Raw genomic sequence first — 16,462 nt, 5'->3', positions numbered from 1 at the left:
TATTTTATTTTGTTTGTGTGATTATATTATAATATTTTGATTTCAGTGTTAAATATCAAATAACATTTTTCTTATGTCAAAAAACCAAAACAAAATAAAAACATTATTTTATACTAAAGTTATTATATTATTATAAAATTTAGATTAGTTTCAAAATTGCTGTTTTATATATATATATATATATATATATATATATATATATATATTCAGTATATATAATGTATATCAAATTAACTATATATATATACTTAAAATATTATATCATCACTTATTATGCTTTCAATAGACTAAATAAATATATATATATATATATATAATAAAATGTTATTATAAATATTTAATTAAATTAAAAATTTTTATTATAAATGTGATTTACCAACAAAACAAAATTATCCTTGTATATTTATTATTTATTATTATTATTAAATACAATATATCTAATGTTAAAAATTTATAAATTATTACAACAAAATCTCTATTACCAAATTTATTGTATTTAAAAATAAACATTAAATTTATTTTATCTAACAAAAATAACATATAATATTTTACTAAAAAAAAATTAAATATTAAAATTATAATTTGTTGTGCAATTAAATAAAAATAAAACTTTCTTTTTTCATTATGTTGAAATTTATTTGAAATGTTTTATTTAATAAAAATAATAATTTTTAATAAAAAAAATTATACAAATAAATGTACAAAATTATGATAAACAGTAAGTACAGTATTAAGTTATTAACTATTAATTTATAAATCAAGTTTTATATATATATGTTTATATATATATATATATATACTTTAAAAAATATATTAAATTATTAAAAATTTTAAATTTTTTATTTATGTGTATTTAAGATTCAATATTTATTATAATGATATAATACATATAAAGTTGAATATTATTTTTTTTGTTGAACTTTAAACCAAACTATTTTATTTGTAGATAACTAACCATTTAAAAAAAACTTTTATATATATATATTTGTAAAATAATAGGAAATATCAATTTTTGGTGTTGTATTTTGTAATATATATATATATATATATAAGTTATATATCTATATATATATATATATTTCCATTGTATTGATTTGTCTAAAAATTTATAAATAAAATTTCAAGTTATGTATTAATATTACATAATTTTATTTTAAAAAATATAAATTGCATCATAATATGCATTATATTTAATAATATTAAATTTCTCAAAAAAATATAATGTTAATATTAAATTACAGTATATTAAAAAAAATTGTACAAACATTTTCATAAAGTAAATATCAATATTAAATTATATATATATATATATAATACAATTTAATAATCAATTAGATTCAAATATATTTCCGTTTTTTTTTGGTATAACACAAACATATTATTTATACAGCATTTTTCATGCTTATTATTTTAATAAAATAATTATTTTATTTAAAAAGTTATATATATGTTATTTTTTTTGTAAATATTTGGCCAAACAATCATTTAAATTTATCCATCAGATTAATTAATATTAAATTTTAAATATATATATATATATATATAGTTTTTTGAACATTTGAATTATTAAACATATCAACTATCAATAAATATCTGTTTTGAAAACATTTTTTTTATATAAAGTTGTTTGCAATTTGTTGAGCAATATAAAACAATATTGTAAATTAATAATTATGTAATGTTTTTTTTAAAAAAATAAAAATGATACCCCCAAAAAATATTTGTCTCATTTTTCAATAATAAAATAAAGCTATTAAGAGAGAGATAGATAGATAGATAGAGAGAGAGAGAGAGAGAGAGAGAAAGAGGATGTATATAATATGAATATTAAGGAAATAATTTTTCATAATAATTGGCAAAACAATACTAGTGTTTATAATGTTTTATAAATTTGTTTTTTTAAAAAGAAAAATAAATATTGTTTTGATTTTTATCATTAAATAAATTATTTTTTTTATATTTCCAATACAATATACTGTAGATATCTAACAACAACATCAACACTAAAAAAATATTTATATATATAAACAAATAGATAAAAAGTTTGTCATTAGATTATTGTTATTATATATATATATATTGTTAGTCACTTATAATAATTTGATAGTTTTGAATATCAAACTATTTTTATACTGTATATATAAATATTGATGTAAAATAATTTTAATTTTCAATAGTAATACTAATCTCATATCAATTATGTTGGAAAGTATATGAATAGTTGTTAATATTGATTTTGATTTTTCAATAGTTTTTAAAAATCAATTAAATCAATTAACTAAAATACTGTACTGTATATTGATTTTAAATGATATGATCTGAGAGTTAGGGAAAAAAATTTTTAAAAAATTAATTAATTAATTAATTAAGATTTTATTTTGTCAAAAAAAATAATTTATTTGAAAAATAAAATATTTTATTGTTTTTTTTAGTTACCCATATCTCCTCAACAATAATATACATTAGTTTAATTAAATACAATATATATATATATTTATCTATTTCTATATATATATACTGTATATATATAAATCAATATAATAATAAAATGTTTTAAATATGATAAAATAATTTCTCTATATTTCAATATCACCTTCAAAAAAAAAGTTAAGTATTGATTTTTATAATTTTTATTTTATTATATAAATTTTGTCAAAATTGAAATTATCAACAAAAAAGTTTTGAATTATGTGTACAGTATATACAGTATATATACTGTATATATAGTATGTATATAAAAATTTATTTTCTCATTTTATCATATAATAACCCTATTTGAAAGTAAACTAATCTAAATTATTTTTTATTTAATAATTATTTGTATTAATTACTAGTATTAAAACATTTATATTAGTGTCGTTAAACCATTGCCACCGGAGCCGGTTACCTGGACACAAATTGTAATTGTATAATAATTGTAAGTAAATATATATATACAGTATAATACAAATTGACATTATAACTGTAAGTATAAAAATAGATGACTTTTTAAAAAAAAATTGTAGATTGTTTTTTATTAATTATTTTTTAATTATTATTTTTTAATAGTTTTAATTAATTTTTTAAAAATTTACTAATAAACAAAAAATTGTACTTGTTCACACTGAGGAGAACTTAGGCTGCAAATTTGTCTAAATTTAATTTTGTATAAATTCAGTCTAAATTCTCTGAAAGTGTGTTCAATGAAAATGCTACCAAAAAAAATATATTATTAAATATTAAATTTTTTTCTTAAAAAATAAAATCATAATTAAGTAAGTATTGATTGATTTTAATTTGATATAATATCTAGATTTATATGAAAAAACACTTTAATTTAATGGGTAAGTAATTATATATTTACTTATAATTTTTGTTTTGTTTGTTAACTTATTTATTATTATTATTAGTTTTTAATTGTATTTGTTTTGTGTTTTGTCAATGTCTTATGTAAACTAATTGTTTAACTAAAGTCAATATATGGCTGAAAATAGTTTTTAATGGCTTTTTGTATTATTATTATTATTTTTTGTGTAAAATAATTTTTATACATTAATTTATTATTTATTCAAACATTTATTTTAATATAATTTTTTTCCATAGTATAATAATAATAATATATTCATTTAATATAACAATAAGTTTATAACATATATAACATATATATATTAATGTAGTAACCATTTTAATAGTAGTAAATTTTGTAATTAATTTATAAATAATTAATAAATTAAAAAATGTTCAAAAAATATTAAAATGTATTTTTGTTTTGTTAACAATAATAAATTAAATTGTTTGATTAATTTTGAATTAATTTATTTAATTTTTTTTAAATAATATCATATCAAATATACTGTGTGTATATATTGTATATATTGTCAATTGTTATGTCATATATTGTCATAATATTTTATGATCACAATTCACAATCAATAGCATACAGTATTTATCACAAAAATTAATTTTAAACATATATGTTTCATAACATCGATAATAATTATAATTATTATAATAATAGTAATATCTATTTTTTTTTAAAAATATTACAATAATATCAATTAGTAAATGTCAATTTAAATAAAAATTTATAAATTAACAAAATAAAATTTATTAAATAATAATTACGTAATAATTAACGTAATTAACACACACACACAAAAAAAATGACTATTCATATAATATAATATTTAAACACTACTACTATTACTACAAAATTCAATTGAATTCAATTAACAACAACAAAATTAAATAGTAATATTATACCGGGTGAGTTTATATATATATATATCACTAAAAAAAATAGTTGATGGGTGGTATAGGTGGGTGCATACATAAAATATAAACAATGAAAAAGAGATATTATAAATGATTATATAATATATACCGTAATAATAATAATAATAATATCATTAATTAAAAATAATTATAAATGACTGCCAACAACAACAACAATACCGGTAATAATATTACGATAATAATAATAATAATTACTATTAAACACATCAATCAATCAAACAAACAATAGAGAGATCAGATCATCAGTTTCTTCATTAATCTTCATTAATCTTCTTAATCCTCTAATCCAATCAATCAGTTCATTGAAGTGGTCTCTTCGTTCTGCAACTGTAGAGCCTGTTCTTCGGGTAGCGGTCGCCGACGGTACTGGTTGTTGGTCACCAAATAGACGACAATGGCTACGAAAATAACTATAGACAGGCCAAGCATATTGATTACGTAAGCGGCTCCCGGTTTGTCGGCATATCTTGGATTTACTTTACCATCACTTATCATATATTATATATTGATATATATATATATATATATATACGACATAAATAAGAAAAATATATAATAATAATTAAATTAATTTAAATAATAATACTATACTATAAATAAATTTACCGAGGTAATAATAATAATAATAAATTTAGATATTAAATTAAAATATCAATACAGTACAGTATTGTTAAATGTATTGATATTGATATTACCGGTAATTAATAAATAATAATTATTATTATTATTTATTAATATAATCTCTAATCATTATTATTAATAATAATTATTTTATAAAACTTATTATAATTACGGCTAATATTATAACTACTAATTAAAACTATTTATATATAAAAAAATTAAATTTAATAATAAATTAAATTACAGCGAAAAAAATGCCTTTTCGGTAATGCCCAACAAGGAGGTAACGGCTGCCAATACAAACAGTGTAACACCAATATAGACATGATAGGGCAGTACTATACGACGATAGCCGGGTGCCAGACCTGGAAACAGGAACGACACAAATCCCAGTGCGTACTGGCTGGTAAACAGTCCCATTGTTAGCAGACCGAGCCAACTGTGCAGTGAATAGAGATTGGGTATGCCTTTGGAGCTATGATAGTACCAGACAGACCACGAACCCAATAGGGCTAACCCGAGGGCCAGACCATGGAGTACGGCGTGCAATATCTTTAGTATCTTTTTACGCTCGTTTCGCATCACCCGATAGACTAGTATTGCTGGTGTGGGACAACAAAACCAAAAAACAAAAACAATTAGATCATCATTAGTGATAGTGCCTTAAACATTTGGTAACACCCTATTTGGTGTGGGGTGGGGTGGGTGGTCACTGGTCACCATAATAGACAGGTAGTAAAACAATTATGTTATTTTAGTAATGATAATAATAAGTTATCTGATATCAACCGATAGATAATAATATCCGACTTAATAGTTATTATGGTTATAATAGACTATAAAATATTACGGTAATACCATATTTTTTGGTGGTTAATTACGGTACTATAATATATTAAATCAACTAGGTAAAATTTATTTATTTATTTTTTAAAATAAAAATATAGTGATTTTTTTCTAACTGTTCTAATCATTATTGAATATATATATATATATATATATAAAGTTTTTTTTAATAAAAACTAATCTAGTACAACTATTACTCTACATGTAATCTATATAATATATGGGACAGTCTAGCAAATTGGTGGGTGGGGGTGGGGAGGAGATCCATCCATTGATCTCATCATCATCACACCTAGAGTGATGGATCAATTGGGTGATCACTACTACTAGTACACAATCATCCAGAGCAGTCATATATACAGCACTGGTACATACATACCATCGCCAAAGATGAATACCATTCCCAATGTCATAAATAGCGGATGAAAATTAAATATTAAACTATAATAAACATAAAATACAGACAAAAACAAACATTAATATTAACTGTTAGTTCAAAATCAGTATTATATATATATATATATATATATATATCCTTACAGACTATCGGCAAAACTGATGCCACCCAAGTATCGGGATATCCAGACACTGACAAACACAATGATAAACAGGCCGAACACCTGGGATAGGATAAATGAGGCAAAAAAGTTGGTAACACTGCCGATAGGACCGCCACCGATGCCGAAGCCGTCCTGACGGGCACTACTGCTATCGTAGTCCATCATCAATGGTTTTTTGGTCTCCTCGGCCAAAGATGAGGACAACTCGTAATCGGCTAATAATATAATCGGGAAAATAATAAAATTTAGTTTTGAATAAAGTTTTGAAATTTTTTGTTTGTTTTATTAGTTAATAATAAAGTAGTTTATATATATATGTATATTAAAATTAGTTAGTATTAAGTTAGTTATTAAAATGGGTTTAAAATAGTTTTTTATTATTATATATTTACTATAATAATTAAATTAATTACTATTATTGCCATCGCTATCGTCTATATTATTATTGACTGATGATTGCATCTCTCATTTACCGATAATTACCAGTAATTAAAACACACTTTTAAAAGTGTATCAAAAAAAAAATTGTGTCACAAATACAATCGTAAACTTGATTTTATTTTATTTGATTTTTTGTTTGTGTAAAATTTTGATACCAAACATAAAACATAAAACTTGTTGAAAATTAATAAAATATTTGAATGTTTTAAATAATTAAAAATAATAATAATTAATTAATAATAATAATTTTAAAAAAACAATAAATGATGATGCACATTTTTTTAAATTAGCAACATGACATTATATATTTATATTACTTTTTTTAAAACAAAAAATTATAATATTTTAAAAATGTTATTAATTTAAAAATTGTATTTTTTTAAAAAACTAAATCCTAATTTATAATACTTTAATATTTTAATAATTTAAGATAATCTAATATTTTTCTTATATAAATAAACAAAACTAATCCTTAAATACTTAATAAATTTTAAACCAATATATATATAGATAAATAATATTTGTTTACTTACATAAAAAATTTAAAAAAGTTAAAAAATAATTTTAATTATAGAATTAAAAAATTAAATAAAAATATGCTAGGATAAAATTAACAGATAACAATTAGATATATATATATATATTTTTAGAAATTTAAAATACTAAAAATAAACAAAAAATTATTTAGCTATATCATCACACATATTGTAACATGGTAAATATCTATATGTCAATTTAATTTAATTACCCTTGTTAAATTAATTAATTAATTAAATTAAATTAATTATTAGTAACACTGTATGTAAATATTAATAATAGTAATAATATGTTTGTTGTTGTTGTGTTGTCAATGTACAGGTAGTGCAGTGAAGTGTCATTTAATTTTATTGTTTAAACAAAATGTGTGCATGTATAAATTTGTTTTAATTTTGTAAAATAATAATTAATAATAATTAATAATAGACAATATTTATTTTTTTAAAAAAATAATAATAAATTTATCCTAAATTAATCATATCATAGTGTATTTAAGTAACATATAATATATATATAAATGTTAAAACATATGTTAGCGCAACAATTGTACATACACAATTTTTAACTATAGTATTATTTTTTCAATGAAAAAAATACCCACTTTTTATGTTTTTTTTTTAAAAATGTAATGTAATGTTATAAAAAATATTAAATTTTTAAATAATAATAATACCTTGTTAATTTTGATGACTAAGACAATATTGACTATATAATTGTTTTTTATAAATAATTAATTTTTTTTAACTAAAAAATTTATCGCCGATTTTTGAAACACTGTTGTTGTTGTTGTGACTGTACTGTACTGTAGTCTAGACAGTGTAGAGTAGAGTACAGTATATATGAAAAGTTTATCTACAGTGTAATCCTATTATGCTGTATATATAGACTGTATATTTGAATATTGAATGTCAGTATACAATGTGTATGTGTATGTGTATGTGTATGTGTATGTGTATGTGTATGTGTATGTGTATGTGTATGTGTATGTGTATGTGTATGTGTATGTGTATGTGTATGTGTATGTGTATGTGTATGTGTATGTGTATGTGTATGTGTATGTGTATGTGTATGTGTATGTGTATGTGTATGTGTATGTGTATGTGTATGTGTATGTGTATGTGTATGTGTATGTGTATGTGTATGTGTATGTGTATGTGTATGTGTATGTGTATGTGTATGTGTATGTGTATGTGTATGTGTATGTGTATGTGTATGTGTATGTGTATGTGTATGTGTATGTGTATGTGTATGTGTATGTGTATGTGTATGCGTATGTGTATGTGTATGTGTATGTGTATGTGTATGTGTATGTGTGTTGGCCGCCAAATGTCATACAAAAAACTAGAGTATGTATTAGACATTTGATTGTCGGTTTGGTTTTACTTAGTTTGATGATTAAAACCGATTGAAAAAATTTATTATTTTTAAACCGATTTTTTCAATAATAATTTTTATGCAACTAAAATAATATTAATAATAATAATAATAATATATTAACTATATATATAAAGGATAAAAAATAAACAAACAAAAAATTGTGTGATATTTTAGTATGATTTTTATTTTTATTTATTTAATTATTAATGTTGTAAACAAAAAAGTAACTAGGCTCATAATAATATTAATGTTAATTGTAATTACAGTATAAATGATTATTATTAAAATTGTTATGTTTTTGTAAAATAAAAAATTATTTTACTATTTTTTATTAAATTACTAAACAAAAATTTTTTTTGAGCGGTTATTATTTCACGGTTTGGGTTTTGTTTTATAGTACATGACATATCTATGCAATTATAATCCACATAATATGTATGTGTTTTTGGGTTTTCAAAACACACACAAATCGCATGCGTTTACTGTTTGATTGTTTTTTGATATTTTAAAGTAAATATGTCTCAAAATTTTTATATTTATTTATTTTAATTTATTTGGTATTTAATTTTTTTTGTTTAAATAATATTTAAGTAAATAAATAATAAATAATAAATAATAATAATAATAATAATAAAGTTTGTACTTTAATGATGATATAAAATACATTATTATTATTACTGTATTATTATATGTAAGTTAAGTATAATTTGTTTTTATAATTAATTAAAAAAATATATATAAAATCTATTTTTTAAATTTTTTTTTTATATATAATAATTATAAAGTAAACTTATATTATTTTTTTTTTGGTGGGTCACCACTTAAAGTGGGGGGTAATAAAGGGGTTTTGATTTATAATAATAATAATTATTATTATTATAAAGTTTTTTTTTTAATACTTTTACTAAAAATAAGTGATAGTATCCTATCCTTGACTTTATGTAATTAGGATTTATATTTGAAACTATAATTAAATAATTTTATTGACTTTCAAAAAAAAAATCTTTAACTAATAATATCATAAAATAGTTTATTATTATTAGATAATAACAAATTAAGCGTAAAAAAAATTATTGTAATTTTTTTTTATTAATTTTTTGCTTTATCATTATTTTTTAGTTTATATGCAATAATAATAATTATTATTATTTTACAGTATATAAATCAATATAATTTTTAGTATTATTAGTATTAAATAATTATTATTAATGTTATTATTATTATTATTACAGTAAATTTTTCAACCAAAATAATAATATTTTAATTATAATAATCACATTTAGCATAATTATTATATAAATTTTTTAAATATAAATTATTTAGTACTAAAAATTACTTTAAAAAAACTATTACCAAAAAAAATAGTACTAATAATAATAATAATGTTTATTAATATTATCAAAAAAAAAAAAAAATTAGACTTTGAAACAGGTTTTTATTTTATTTATTTATTTTTTTTTTGTTGTTGATTGACATCTACTGTATGTATGTATTATAAACTGTATATTATCTGATGATTAAAATGTTAGTTAAATATATACTGTATTATTAAGTATTAGTATTATATTTATATGAATTTCATATCAATATGTGTTTTAAACTTCATATAAATTTATATATATATATACAGTATATATATAGAAATAATTTAACTAAAAATTGTTAAGTTGTTTAACGAAACAACAAAAAATTATTTTAAATTAAAATAAAATTTTTATATATATAAAAAAAAGTGAATGACATTGATATTGAAAAACATATAAATGTTTAGTTTTTTTTTATTATTTGAACATTAATTTCGTGCAATCTATTGTTTTTATAGTTTATAAAAATCAATTTTTTAAAAATTGTTTATTTACGATAATACAATACTAATAATTTGGTTGTTTTTTATATATATAGACAACAATAAGGTATTAAATAACAGAAAATTATTTTTAATTATAATATAATAAATATAATTATTAAAAAACGTTTTCTAGAAATCTATTGACAATAAAAATAAATAAATAAGTTATTTTTGAAAATGTATTTTTTTGTGTCCAAATTGTTAATCACATACATAACACACACACACATATATATATATATATATATATATATATATATATATATATATATATATATATATATATAACAAACACACACAGAATATTCTGTTTATATAAAATGTGTTATTGTTTTTTTATGTGCCGTTATTATTGGCTACAAACAAAAATTTTGTGATTATTATTATTATATAAATGAAAATACATTCAAAGGACAAGTTAGAGGACGAGTCCATCGATAGAGAGAGAGAGAGGAATGGGAGATATGAGAGGATAGGGAGAGAGAGATATGTGGAGACATTCAGTGTTTGTCTGACATCACTACTACTACTAATATATTGAAAATACATGAGTTTTAATCTATCTATTCCTAAAAGTGATAACAACTTAAAAATTATCGGCCAATTAGTAGTAGTAGTAGTAGTACTACTACTAATAACATACATATAAACTATAGTAATATAAATCATTAGTTAGTTAATTATATATATATTATATATTTTTATGTGTCTATGTTTTTTGAGGTTCAATGACAATTTGGATATTTTCAACAACAAAAAATATACAGTAATTATATTATAATTACCTGAAAATAGTTTATTATACAGTATATACATTAGTGTAGAATTTATATAATAAAAAATTTCAACACTAGTGTCGCGACTACTTAACTATAAATATAATAATTATTATTATAATCAGAAAAATAAATTTTAACCAAAAATTTTTTTTTTTTAAATATTTGATTTTTATTATTATTATTATTATTACATATTTGAAACATTGGAAACACACAGTGAGAGGAGGAGTAAGAAAAATAAATGCTGCAAAAGTGATCCACTTTTACATCACTTATCCATTTGATTACATCATCATTGAAGACATCTGAAGAAAATAGAGACAAGAATTTTTTTGACCATCGCTTCCGACTTATTACACCAAAATTAATAATAATAATTAACTGAATTACCGATTAATTACCGATTATTACTTATTGGTGACCACACACACACACACACACACACACACACAGCACTTGGACATCACATTAATGCAAAACATTACGACAATGGAGTCGTTTGAGGCCAATCTGCGATTGGAGATGAAGACACCGCAGATATTCCGGTTGAGGACACAGTCGACGGTAGACGAGGGGCCGCTAATGTTATCGAAAGAGGGAAACATACCGAAAGATCACGCCAAAGGCAAAGTGATTGCCGTATTCACTAGCGGTGGCGACTCTCAAGGTTTGTTTGTTTGTTTTTTTTTTGTGGATCCCTTTCCCACCTAAATCTTTATAAATTTTTATATACCGAATAGGAATGAATGCCGCCGTCCGGGCCGTTGTCCGAATGGGTCTCTATCTTGGCTGTCGTGTCTACTTTATCAACGAAGGCTACCAGGGTATGGTTGATGGCGGCGATCACATTGAAGAGGCTACCTGGGTATCGGTGTCGGGTATTATACATAAGGTTAGTGATTGACCTGTTAGATTAGTATTATTATTATTATTACCTTTTAATTGATGTGTCATATCCTAAACATCATACACACACACCTACATAGGGAGGAACAGTAATAGGCAGCGCCCGGTGCGCCGAATTTCGCGAACGAGCCGGCCGTCTGAAGGCTGCCTACAATCTCATTCAACATGAAATCACAAATTTGGTTGTCATCGGCGGCGACGGCAGTCTAACCGGTGCCAACCTGTTTCGACAGGAATGGTCGTCACTGTTAGACGAACTAATATCAACAGGTTAGTGGAGTGGTGGGGGTGGGGTTTAACCTACCGGTGCCGATCATATAAATAATTGATTGATTTTTGTTGTTTTTGTAGGCCAACTTCCACCCGAAAAAAAGCAAACCTGCGCTCATTTGCATATTGTCGGAATGGTCGGATCCATTGACAACGACTTTTGCGGTACCGACATGACTATCGGTACCGATTCGGCTTTGCATCGGATCATCGAAGCTATCGATGCCATTGTGACCACCGCTTCCAGGTAATATTTAAATTTCATTTACGGTACCGGTACGGTCTTATTATTAACTCATTATCACATGATTTTTTCTTTTTTTTGGTTATCACTTACCCGTTTAATAGCCATCAGCGGACATTCATTCTGGAAGTAATGGGCAGACACTGCGGCTATTTAGCACTGGTAGCTGCATTGGCCAGCGAAGCTGATTTTGTTTTTATACCCGAATGGCCGCCCGAAACTGAATGGCCATTGAGAATATGTCGCAAACTGGAACAGGTATGTGTGTATACAGTATATGGGAGTGGGGGAAGTCATATTTTTTTGCGGGAATAACTGGACCTAATCGATCTGATTTAATATATATATATATATAGGAGCGACGTATGGGTCAACGATTGAACATTATTATCGTAGCCGAAGGTGCCATCGATCGGGAAGGACATCCCATTACGGCCGAACAAGTTAAGGAAGTTATTGTCAAAAGTACTGGCCAGGACACCCGTATAACAGTATTGGGTCATGTCCAGCGTGGCGGCAGTCCGTCGGCTTTCGACCGAATTCTCGGCTGTCGTATGGGTGCCGAAGCAGTGCTGGCACTGTTGGAGGCCACACCCGAATCGGAAGCGTGCGTTGTGTCGCTGGACGGCAATCAAGCGGTCAGATATCCGCTGATGCAATGTGTGGAAAAAGTACGAGTCATAAGACGATTATCTGATCTGATTTGATATTTTTTCGGTTGAAATATAGTTATATGAATTGTTTTTTATTTTTGTAGACCAAATCGGTGGCCACGGCTATGAAAGACGGCAAATGGGAACTGGCTGTCAAACTACGCGGTCGCAGTTTTGAACGCAATTTGGAAACATATAAAATGTTGACCCGTATTCGGCCGCCAAAATCGGTTAGCGACGAACAGTCAGTGGGCGGCTATAGGTTGGCCGTTATGCATGCCGGTGCTCCGTGTTGCGGTATGAATGCCGCCGTCCGATCGTTTGTCCGGAATGTCATATTCAGGGGCGACACTGTACTCGGGATTCACGAAGGTTTCGACGGATTCATTGACGGCGATATTCACGCAATTGGTTGGACTGATGTGGCCGGTTGGGTCGGCCAGGGCGGCGCATTTCTCGGCACTCGGCGAACACTGCCCGAAAAGAACATCCAGAAGATTGTCGAACGAATCAAAGAGTTTAAGATTCAGGCTCTGCTGGTTATCGGCGGTTTCGAGGCCTATCATTCGATACTGCAGTTGGCCGAAGCCCGCAACGAATTTGCCGAACTCAGGATACCGATGTGCGTAATACCGGCCACTATTAGCAACAATATTCCCGGTACAGACTTTTCGCTCGGTGCCGACACTGCACTCAATGAGATTACCGAAATTTGCGATCGTATCCGACAGTCAGCTCAGGGTATGTCATCCTAAAACTGTTATTATTACCGATCCGTTTCATTAATTATCGGGCATTTTGTTGTCCACCTGCGCACAGGTACTAAACGTCGTGTGTTTGTCGTCGAAACAATGGGCGGCTATTGCGGCTATTTGGCCACAATGGCCGGACTGGCTGGCGGTGCCGACGCTGCCTACATATACGAAGAACCATTTTCCATTAAGGATCTAATGGGTGATGTCATACATATGCACTCGAAGATGACTGAAGGCGTCCAACGGGGTCTTATACTACGGTAATACTACCGTATATTATAGTTTTGTTTATAGTTTATGTGTGTCTATAACCTACCATTCCTTCACACACACAATAGCAACGAAAAAGCCAATGCAAACTATTCAACCGATTTTGTCTACCGTCTCTACTCGGAGGAAGGCAAAGATATATTCTCGACCCGTCACAATATACTCGGCCACATGCAACAGGGCGGTTCGCCGACACCGTACGATCGAAATTTCGGTACGAAAATGGCTGCCAAAGCTGCCGACTGGCTGCACGCACAGCTCAAATTGCATACCCAACCCGACTGTTCGGTTGTATGTTCGACACCCGATACGGCCGTACTGTTAGGTCTGGTCCGACGACAGTATCGATTTACGCCCTGTCAGACACTGAAATTGGAAACTGATTTCAAGTAAGTTTGTTGTCCCCCGTGTTGTTGTTGTTGGGTGTGTTGTCTGTCTGTCTGTCTGTCCAACTGTATGTCTATCTATATGTCCGTCTAAATCAATATATGTTTGAAATTATTTGTGTCTTAATTTTATTTTCAAAAAAAAAATTAATAATAATTTATAGTTAAAACTGTATTAATATGAAGAACTTTTAATACATATAGTAAATACTTAACTAATTTATAATAATATCATATTTTATACTAATTGTGTCTGTTTTAAAGCACCTGTAGATATGTCTAATTTATTACGTATGCTTATTACCTACCTAAGCCTAAGCTAGTTTAAATGCTTGAAATATCAATCAATATTTTTTTTAACACCGCACGTGTATTGTTGTTGTTGTTGCCCCCCCCCCAGTGAAACCCCCGCGCATTTGCACGTATATTTTGCTACACTTATAAATTAACTACTATTATCCGGGTCGCCCTACCTAACCCTCCCCAGCAACCACCCCCTGATATTAATCGTCAAAAATATGCACTAAATGCTTGGTTTTTTTTTAAAAAAAAAGTTATATTTTATTTTGCTTTTGTTTGTTTATTTGCCTTAAAAATTAATTAATCAACAATCACTTCCCAAATCACTTTGTTGTTATTATTATTATTATTATCCATAAATCAGATGTCGTATACCACGAAAACAATGGTGGCTACGGTTAAGGCCATTACTGCAAGCACTCGCCACCCCTGTTAGCCTAACCGGCGAAACCGAGACAACTGTCTATGATTTTAAAAGATTATTGGATTCATAGATTCATAGATACACTTATACCCCGGGAATCCAATGATTGTTTAATTTAATTTGATTGATTGATATTATTTGATTAGTGAATTTAAATGATAGTTAATATATATATATATATATATATTTGCTTTTTTTGAAATAGTTTTTTAGAGGCAATCATTATTTATGCAAATTATTATTATTTAATTTAATTAATTATATATGCAATCTATTATCTTGTAGTTATTAAATTAGTATAAACTATATATACACACACACCCACGCACACACACACACACACACACACACACACTATTGGTGCTATTTAACCATCACAATTTATTTATATATATATATAATTTATTGTACCTATGATCTATATATATATATATATTATCGGTACGTGTTTTTGTGATCGCGTGATCCCGCGGGCGCGCGTGAATCTCGTGTTTAACGTGTTTAAGAATATCTATATATACAGTATATATACATATAAATTGTATATTCGTGTCAAAACTATAAATAATATAAAAACTATATAACAGTATATATATATAATCACAAAACAAAATAATTGTAAGAATATTCTGTTCGTTTTTTTTGTGTTTTGTTTTTTTAAAAAAAATTTCGTTTTTTGTGTCTATTTTTGTTTGTATTGTTATTATATATATATATATATATATATATATATACCTATATATGTGTATATATATATATATAGACACAGAATAATGAAGCGCCAATGGTTTCTAAAGTTGCGGCCATTGCTCCGTATTTTGGCCAAACATTCGTCAAACTATGAACAGGAGGCGGAAGACACCTTCGACGAGGAGGCGGAAGACGATGTCATCGACGGTGAAGGAGGCGACGAAGTATAGGCGACCCTTAATAATAATAATAATAGTAATAATTAGAAATAAAATTAGA

General features: G+C 25.5%; 2 protein-coding genes across 4 annotated transcripts; one reads left to right on the top strand and one right to left on the bottom strand.

Annotated features, from left to right (window-relative positions):
- Positions 1-4,356: 4,356 nt before the first annotated feature.
- Positions 4,357-8,107, bottom strand: LOC128961863 (transmembrane ascorbate-dependent reductase CYB561-like). 2 transcript variants are annotated; one of them, XM_054308179.1, is made up of 5 exons: positions 7,954-8,107; positions 6,283-6,517; positions 6,122-6,183; positions 5,141-5,498; positions 4,357-4,762 (listed from the first exon to the last, which is right to left on the bottom strand). In XM_054308179.1, the coding sequence occupies exons 2-5, from the start codon at positions 6,465-6,467 to the stop codon at positions 4,570-4,572; spliced, it is 798 nt and encodes a 265-aa protein (XP_054164154.1). In that variant the 5' UTR covers positions 6,468-6,517; positions 7,954-8,107; the 3' UTR covers positions 4,357-4,569. The 2 variants fall into 2 exon arrangements, with proteins under 2 accessions (XP_054164154.1, XP_054164147.1); XM_054308172.1 differs by lacking the exon at positions 7,954-8,107 and adding an exon at positions 6,716-6,831.
- Positions 8,108-11,222: 3,115 nt separating this feature from the next.
- Positions 11,223-16,442, top strand: LOC128961594 (ATP-dependent 6-phosphofructokinase-like). 2 transcript variants are annotated; one of them, XM_054307857.1, is made up of 11 exons: positions 11,223-11,272; positions 11,503-11,952; positions 12,026-12,177; positions 12,272-12,461; positions 12,543-12,708; positions 12,810-12,963; positions 13,062-13,376; positions 13,463-14,099; positions 14,178-14,373; positions 14,452-14,772; positions 15,434-15,673. In XM_054307857.1, exons 2-11 carry the CDS (start codon positions 11,757-11,759, stop codon positions 15,561-15,563), a joined length of 2,457 nt encoding a protein of 818 aa, XP_054163832.1. In that variant the 5' UTR covers positions 11,223-11,272; positions 11,503-11,756; the 3' UTR covers positions 15,564-15,673. The 2 variants fall into 2 exon arrangements, with proteins under 2 accessions (XP_054163832.1, XP_054163826.1); XM_054307851.1 differs by lacking the exon at positions 15,434-15,673 and adding an exon at positions 16,257-16,442 and having other exon boundaries at positions 11,224-11,272.
- The last annotated feature ends 20 nt before the right edge of the window (positions 16,443-16,462 follow it).

Source organism: Oppia nitens, unplaced genomic scaffold, assembly GCF_028296485.1.
Source record: "Oppia nitens isolate AA-2021 unplaced genomic scaffold, nextdenovo-longstitch-racon4-pilon3 scaffold14_pilon_pilon_pilon, whole genome shotgun sequence".
NCBI lineage: Eukaryota > Metazoa > Arthropoda > Arachnida > Sarcoptiformes > Oppiidae > Oppia > Oppia nitens.
Note: the sequence above shows the minus strand (reverse complement) of the source record. Positions and strands in the feature narration are given on the sequence as shown.

Excerpts from the sequence above, each read along its gene's own strand:
- LOC128961863 (XM_054308172.1), bottom strand. The coding sequence starts at position 6,764 with ATGCAATCATCAGTCAATAATAATATAGACGATAGCGATGGCAATAAT. Across the intron at positions 6,184-6,282 it reads ATCAGTTTTGCCGATAGTCT|TTTAATATTTAATTTTCATC; the intron begins GTAAGGATATAT and ends TGTTTATTATAG. Across the intron at positions 5,499-6,121 it reads GGTATTCATCTTTGGCGATG|CAATACTAGTCTATCGGGTG; the intron begins GTATGTATGTAC and ends GTCCCACACCAG.
- LOC128961594 (XM_054307851.1), top strand. The coding sequence starts at position 11,757 with ATGCAAAACATTACGACAATGGAGTCGTTTGAGGCCAATCTGCGATTG. Across the intron at positions 12,964-13,061 it reads TATGTCGCAAACTGGAACAG|GAGCGACGTATGGGTCAACG; the intron begins GTATGTGTGTAT and ends ATATATATATAG. Across the intron at positions 14,374-14,451 it reads CAACGGGGTCTTATACTACG|CAACGAAAAAGCCAATGCAA; the intron begins GTAATACTACCG and ends CACACACAATAG.